At 42.9% G+C, this 8,453-nt stretch overlaps 1 protein-coding gene across 1 annotated transcript in view; it reads right to left on the bottom strand.

Annotated features, from left to right (window-relative positions):
* Positions 1-856: 856 nt before the first annotated feature.
* Positions 857-8,453, bottom strand: part of LOC115109460 (semaphorin-3ab-like) — a 33,812-nt gene continuing 26,215 nt past the window's right edge. The window contains exons 11-18 of the mRNA XM_029634364.2: positions 8,303-8,447; positions 7,940-8,159; positions 7,759-7,850; positions 7,562-7,603; positions 6,669-6,826; positions 5,469-5,536; positions 5,215-5,360; positions 857-4,952 (exon numbers count right to left, since the gene is read on the bottom strand). Of these exons, the coding sequence (XP_029490224.2) occupies positions 4,392-4,952; positions 5,215-5,360; positions 5,469-5,536; positions 6,669-6,826; positions 7,562-7,603; positions 7,759-7,850; positions 7,940-8,159; positions 8,303-8,447 (1,432 nt within the window). The 3' untranslated portion in view covers positions 857-4,391. The remainder of the gene's footprint in view (positions 4,953-5,214; positions 5,361-5,468; positions 5,537-6,668; positions 6,827-7,561; positions 7,604-7,758; positions 7,851-7,939; positions 8,160-8,302; positions 8,448-8,453) is intronic.

Below are 8,453 nucleotides of genomic sequence, written 5' to 3'. Positions count from 1 at the left end.
GAGATGATGAATCATCGAGCATGAATTATAATTTCAGTGCCTGTAATTTATAATACTTATTAAATGCTGGTGGTAATTGGGCTGTGTGCTGTTAGCTAGGTCTATATCTTTCGTGTATGGAATATCATTGTGTGTTTTTTACAATTTAAAATTCTGCAATTGTATTACAACTATTGGCTCATGCTAACAAAAGAGAAAATCTGTAACAACACCCTCAACAACCAAATGTCTCATCGTGGATGTTAGTTTCTAAAGGGGACATCTGCAGTTCAAACAACAACGAAGCGGGAATCCCACCACAGTTTTAATAGAAATCTGAGGGCTGCGGGTGGAGACATTCACATTCATAGACAGCTATGGATGCAAGGACTGAACAAGCGTGAGATTAATGTTATAGCTTTAACCATGGCCGATATTCAATTAGATCGCGGAATTGGAAAATGCGCTATTTAAAGGTAATTTCCTATTGAGCTGACATTTACAACATTTACGGTGAATGTCGTCACCGCGAACACAGGAACCTTGACTTTAAAACGTGTATTGCGGACAAAGCCAATCAGATTGAATCTCAGTCCAAGTTTTGAGGCTAGACAGTATTTGTTCACAATTACATTATTTACAAACAATTGAGTAAAACAAGTTTATTTTGAGTTATGATGTGGTACAACAGTTGAACTAAGCTCATTAGGCATTTAGAAGTGATATTATTCTAGAATCAATGGGTATATACTGTATCATTAATTTAAAGTGCAACAATTTATGTACCAATTGCAGAGTGCCCATGACTTAGTAGCATTGTGGTAGAGTAACAGTCTGAGATATAACAAATAGCAAGACAGGGTCAGTAAAACCAGGCTTTAGGAATTGATTTTTATTAGAACAGTAGACTACATCATCATCATCATCATGCCAAACACAGTCAATACAGCAGCATCAGTTTACTCCCTCATTTACACTCAGCAGTCCTGCTAGTGGTTGAAGTTGGCTGGAGATGACCGGTACAGAGAACCAGCACCTTTTATATTGAAGAATACCGGTTCTAAAATAGGAACTCTGGTATGGTAAAACTAAAGTCTGAGTACTTCAGTTATGCACTACTTAAGTGTTCTTCAAAGTATGTCAGTACTTCCAGTAATCGATTGTGTGCCTTATATTTCCTACTGAAAATAGAGTATTTACACCTCAGTAACAGGTTAACATGTACTGCCTCTAAGCTAAGAGCATACCAACAGAAACAACATGAAACATCACACGTTTAGATAAACAAAGGTACACTAGAATGGCATTCACATGCAATTAGCACAGTGTCATACTGTTGGACCATAGGATTTACTCTTCAATGTGTATGTTATGTTCACAACTACAATCCAGGTTCACTGTGTCTGTCTCTGTTGAGATATTCCAAAATGAAACACATCCTGAAGTACATAGAAAACATATGTAAAGTACATACTGTAGTGATTCTGCTGAAAATACATAGACGAAACAGATACACTATGCTCCTGGAAAAGAACACAATACCTGTATTTTGCTGGAAGAGTATGGTACGCTATGTAGTACATTTGCAGTCTGACATGGACATATACGGTACATTAGTGGTATGCTAACTATTGTAATAGAAGCCTGCATGTCCCAAAAAACACCAGTGATCTTTTTTGAATGAATGGAAAGTATTGCTCTGTTATTTGGTTCTGTTTGCCAGCATGTACATGTTACATTGCATTCGGAAAGTATTCAGATCCCTTGACTTTTTCCACATTTTGTTACGTAACAGCCTTATTCTAAAATGTATTAATTATTTTTTTCCCCCTCATCAATCTGCACACAGTACCCCATAATGACAAAGCTAAAACAAGGCATGAAGTCAAAAGAATTCTCTGTAAAGCTCCAAGACATGATTGTGTCGAGGCACAGATCTCGGGATGGGTACCAAAACATGTCTGCAGCATTGAAGGTCCCTAAACCACAGTGGTCTCCATCAATCTTAAATGGAAGAAGTTTGGAACCAGCAAGACTACCTAGAGCTGGCCGTCCGGCCAAACTGAGCAATCGGGAGAGAAGAGCCTTGATCAGGGAGGTGACCATGAACCCGATGGTCAATCTGACAGAGTTCCAGAGTTCCTCTGTAGAGATGGGAGAACCTTTCAGAAGGACAACCATCTCTGCAGCACTCCACCAATCAGGCCTTTATGGTAGAGTGGCCAGATGGAAGCCACTCCTCAGTAAAAGGCACATGACAGCCCGCTTCGAGCTTGTCAAAAGGCACCTAAAGAATCTCTGACCATGAGAAACAAGATTCTCTGGTCAAAAAAAAAAACAAGATTGAACTATTTGGCCTAAATGCCAAGCGTCACATCTGGAGGAAACCTGGCACTATCATCCCAATGGTGAAGCATGGTGGTGGCAGCATCGTGTGGGATGTATGGGATGTTTGTCAACTGCAGGGACTGGGAGACTAGTCAGGATCGAGGAAAAGATGAACGGAGCAAAGTACAGATAGATCCTTAGTGAAAACCTGCTCCAGAGCGCTCAGACTGGGGCGAAGGTTCACATTCCAACAAGACAATGACCCTAAGCACACAGCCAAGACAACGTAGGAGTGGCTTTGGGAGAAGCCTCTGAATGTCCTTGAGTGGCCCAGACAGAGCCCGGACTAACATCTCTGGAGAGACCTGAATATAGCTGTGCAGCGACGCTCCCCATCCAACCTGATAGAGCTTGAGAGGATCTGCAGAGAAGAATGGGAGAAACTCCCCAAATACAGGTGTGCCAAGCTTGTAGCAGCATACCCAAGAAGACTCAAGGCTGTAATCGCTGTCAAAAGTGCTTCAACAAAGTACTGCGTAATACCAGTACTTGTTATATTTCAGTTTTTGCTATGTGATTATGGGGTATTGTGTGTAGATTGATGAGGAAAAAACACAATTGAAACTATTTTAGAATATGTCTGTAAAGTAACAGAATGTGGAAGAAGTCAAGGGGTCTGAATACTTTCCGCATGCACCCTACATGTAGGTGTTATCATAAAGTAACAACAACAGGGTTATAATGATAGAAAACAATACAAATAGATGTTACAAAATGTTTTCTGAAATAGATCAACTTGTATCAAATATTTTTTTCACAACGTGACAGAGTCGATGCAGAGACGTCAACGTTTTCGGGTTCTATTCTATCCGAATCGATGACGTTCAGTGTTACAGCATGATTGAAATTCAAAGGCAATGTTCCCACGTTGGCGGAGACTGCATTCACGGTAAACACTGCATATGTCATCTCAATCAGGAATGACCTTACATTTCTATCACGCAAACTTTAACGCTTCAGCGACACAGGTTGAATAGTTAAACTGGGATGCAGTGGTTTGACTGAAACATAAACTGAATACAATATTTCATATGAAGTCAACTTCAACTGTGTAACATATTTTATACAGGGCTCTGAACAAATCAAAAAGATAAACATGAAAACAAAACATGAAAACATTTGTGTCTTGGAAGGGAGAGATTATATATACACTGAACACAATCACTTGCATAATCTTGTTGGATACTTTTTTAACTTACTAATAAATTCAATTATTTATGGTGAAACAGCATCATGTAACAAGAAACCCGCAAACCATTCCCTTTAGTACAAGAATGCATCAAAGCATATTTACATGTCTGATTTAAGTTAGAATAACATCTTTAGTTATAAATCCATGGCTACTGACTTTTCAGTAGCCATTCATTTATTTTCTTGCAGTGCTCGGGCATCCTCCTCTCTCCTCAGAACTCTTCATATCTCATAGAATCTTCTCAACATCAAACAGCGGTGCTTTACATGATCTGTATATTGTAATTGTCCTTGTGATACACACATAAGGTACATCCCTGCTCAATCATGTATGTCATCAAACACTGTCATCCCTTGTTCTAAGATAGTGGCTGTTAATAGAAGATACCCACTAAATCTGGGTGGACAACAACGATGAGCTATACAAAGCCGTGCTACTGCGGAGACAGAGCCATGTTTTCATTAGGTTATTCAATAGTAGAGAGAGCATGTAATTACATGAAGTCCAGTCCTCATGTTGGCTGACACTGTCCCTCCATGGTGCTGGGGCCACAGAGGCCAGCTGAGATAATAGAATATAATAGTACTGTATCATCCTGTGTCTCAGTGCCGTGTCACTGTAAACATGGGTGCCCACGCAGCCTACACATCGACCAGGGCGGATATTGCCTTTGTTTCCAGTTGAGATTCTCTGTACAAAGTCAGTGTGGAATGAGTCTTTATCTCTGTATGGGGCAGAGGAGGCAGGGGAGGAGGTTCGGAGGGTGTTCGTGAACGAGGAAAGGGTATGTGGGTTGGGGGTTGGAGGTTCATGGGATTCAGTGGGTGAGAGGTCAGACGCTGCGGGGGGCTCTCTCCAGTTCGTGGGTCCGGCGGTTGCGGCCCTTCTGCCTCTCCTGCAGGTGTTTCCATTTGGCCGCCAGGCCGTGGGCGTGCACGTGGGTGTGAGCGTGCACGAGGCCCTGCTGCTGCTGCTGCTGCTGCTGGTGTAGCTGGTGTAACTGGACCTGTTGGGATAGGTTTGCTTTCTGCCTCCTCTGCTTCCTCTCCCTCTTCCACACCTGCTCACAGAACTCATCCACGCTATTCAGGGTTGGGTGGTTCACTAACGACAGGAAGTCACGGTACCAAAGCTTCTGATTGGGCGATTCCCGGGCTGTGGACGTGTCCCGGGCGGTGGTGTGTGTGGTAGCGGTGTGTGCGGCGTCTTCGTCATCACGATGAATGAGATCGTCGAGGCGTTCAGTGTCGATGACCTCCAGGGTGACCTTTAGTAGCGTCTGCATGAAGCCGTGTTCTACTGCCTGGCACACATACATCCCAGAATCCTTCTTGTCCAACGTGCGGATCAGCAAGCCCTGCTCCGTACATACAAAACGATCCTCTGTTTTGATCTGCACAGAAAGGAATAATACAATGATTACTTCACTCGACTTGATTTTACTTTACATACTAAGATAAACAGTACTACATTTGACATCCATTATTTTGAGTATTGTTTTACATAGTCACAGTACAGGATAGAGTATCTATAGTAATACAGAAATCTGTATGATATGCTGGAATCAGTATTTCATTAATTTATGGACATCATGATTGAAATGCTATCTGGAGTTCTACAGTATGTCTAAGATTTCGTGAAAGCAGGTTTCATACGTCTCGTCTTCGGTCGTCGTTGGCTTGTTGGTACTGCCAGTAGGTGAGTGCTCTCTGGGACTTGGCGCTACACTCTAGGAACGTACTGCTGTTTTCCACTCCATACACTGTCTTATCCAGCACCGTGGGCTGCCCATTCAGGTTATCTACAGACACACACACACACATAATAGTGTGAACACTACATGAACTCAGCACCATTATAATGTGAATAGAGGAATACTGAATGATGAGGTTTGTTTGTAAATACATACCTTGATGCTGCAGATCTGAACACTGGGTTAAAGGGTCTCCGTTCCTGATGTCCTGTCTCCTTGTCCTCCTGCAAAAACACATGTCAACAGTGAGTTGGTGAATGTGCATGTGTGTGGTTCTGGATGTGCTGTGCTGGTGGTTGAGTGTGTGGTGTGCTGAGGCAGGCTGATAAACTAACACCAGTGAGCTTCATACCACTGTAGACCACAGGCGTAGTTATAATTACAGGGTAGCTGAGACTGAGGAATTCAATCACTCACTCTAACTGCTACACAGCCTGAATCACACAGTCACACTCAGTCAAAGATACAGAGGGGTTGGATTCCAAACACACACACACGTATTGTAAATAATGAAGGAACAAACAACGGAATATCCAGAGTGAAAAACAAAACAGATATTTATTAATTGAGAAATAACTAGTATCTTCTCTCACATATAATCTCTTCCCTACAGGGCAGTTTTCTCAGAGAGTCTAAAAGATGTAGAAATATGAGACCTTCAGGCTAAATCTCAAATCAATAACCCAGTGGAGACTTTATGAGTGGGTGGAAGGCTACAGTGCAGAACTCACACACACACACACACACACACACACACACACACACACACACACACACACACACACACACACACACACACACACACACACACACACACACACACACACACACACACACACACACACACACACACACACACACACACACACACACACACACACACACACACACACACACACACACACACACACACACACACACACACACACACACACACACACACACACACACACACACACACACACACTCCTCCTATACACAGCTAGAACTGTTAACACTTTATTTCACCCTGCGTTCACCCAGACATTCTGCCTGCAGGTACGACTGACACTGGTTCTCATTGCCAGTAAACACAGTTCAGGTTATTCTTCTGTGTCTCAGTGAGAAATGTGACCTGGCTACCTTCAGGGCTTTCTGGCTCCAACACAAGGCCTGCTCTATTCATCATCAGACCAACCTCTACAGAAACACAGCTAGCTGACATACTGTATATCCTTAATCTGTGGATATGAATAATCCCTCCGATCTGATTTTCTCTTCTTCATAGCGTACCCACTATGTGCAGTCTTTGAATGACAATAACAGTGCTTGAAAGTTAACTATGCAATGCGTGTGTGTGTGTGCGTGTGAGCATACCTCTTGGCCATGGGAAAGTATTGTGAGCACTCGGTCCCGTCCCAGGCACAGTAAGGGTCTCTAGCCAGACAGCACTCAGCACAGGCCTTCCCGTACACCTCACAGCGATGCAAAGGCATCTGGGATACACCCAGCTCTGAGCCGAGGTACAACTGTTGCTGTGGAAACAGAGAGAAAATATTCAAAATACCTGATCAAATTGATGCATTATTTATGTATTACGCATAATGGTCTAGACATTTTCTCAGAGCCACGTAGTGCTTTTACAGTAACAGAAAGGCCACATCATATTATTATTGGTGTTCGGCAACTTCTATATCACACCAGTACAGTTTCTTCCTTCCTACGTATTAGAAACCAGTTCATTGACATCCTAACAATGGACTTTTTCTTAGTCAGCATCATGTTAACATCTTATAATGAGTGTCTCTTTTCTCCCTATAAAGCCCTCAGTCTACGTGTGTGACCCATGACCTCGACAGGACACATCAAGTCTATATTAGAAATACAATGCAATTCTATGAATAGCATAGCTTTCATTCAGTTACATTTTTCTTCTATGGTAGTGTCCCTCTCCTCTGCAGCTCACCGTGTGAGTTGGCGTGTTGAACACTAGTTGGCGTTGATGAAAGCTGACTACCAGTGAGTAACACTACTCCTTCATTACACATGAATGTAGCTAACTCTGTATGTCAGAAAGATGATGTATTTAGAGGCTGGATCCGTACACCTGTCGTTTACGAAGCCATAACATTTGATTTGTAGCTTCACTAAAGGCCATGGTTCTGTAACGTAGGACTGCCTCGTTTGTTTTCCCGTATAAATGTTTATTGTGACATCCATTCCTTGTCTGTCCTGCTCATGTCATGAAGGATATGATCAGCGTTAGTTACCTGCTTTGTAGAGAGTTTCATCACTGTAATAGCAGCTTGTTCCTGGGAGAAAATACATGAACAATTGTACAAACACATAAGCCAATTGTGATACGTTTTGGGTTATCATCGTACCTTAGCTGTATGCGTAATAAGTATGTACTAATGTGGTGTACATGTCCTTTTATCTGTATACTATATCAGTGGGTGTAAGCTACCCTGAACACAGTCATCTCCTCCAGTAGAATCTCCTCCAGGTCATGCCAGGACCCTCTGGGGATGGACACCACCTTCAGCACTGTCCCCATATCTACAACACATACAATATACACACATTACATTACTTAGTGTGTGTTTGTGTTCGAGTGCGCGCAATTGTGTGTATGTGTGTGTGTGTACCTGTGCCTATGAACATGACGTCGTACTGTCCGTCCTCAGCCTCCACTCTGTCCACCACTATCTGTGTGAACTGGTAGTCTGTGTCCGTCTTGACTATGATTGGTCGGTTGTTGATGGGGTAGACGGGGTTAAACATCGCCGGGTGACCTCTGGCAAATGTTATGACATCATCGGGCAAGTCTTTTGTCGAATCAAATCCACCGAACGTCTTGCTGGGGCACTGTGGATTCAAATACACAGATTACAATGTGAATCCTTACTTTCATGTCCCATTTCATCCACTAATTTACAATACTGTATATGGTAACACTTCTAAAAGTGCTGTAAATGCTCCCCCACCCAAAGACCCCGTCATGCCCTTACCGTTCCGGGCCGTGGGTATGGTACCCGTCCCTGGAAGGGAACCCACTGGTAGTTAGGGCCGTCTCTGTGGGCATAGGGACCTAGAAACACCCTTCTGATGTCTGCCATGCTGTACAGACACACTGCTGAACCCTTGAAGATGTTACTGAGG

The sequence above is a fragment of the Oncorhynchus nerka genome, linkage group LG25 (genome assembly GCF_034236695.1).
Source record: "Oncorhynchus nerka isolate Pitt River linkage group LG25, Oner_Uvic_2.0, whole genome shotgun sequence".
Classification (NCBI taxonomy): Eukaryota; Metazoa; Chordata; class Actinopteri; order Salmoniformes; family Salmonidae; genus Oncorhynchus; species Oncorhynchus nerka.
The sequence above is the reverse complement of the archived record's forward strand: the minus strand, read 5'-3'. Positions and strand labels throughout refer to the sequence as shown.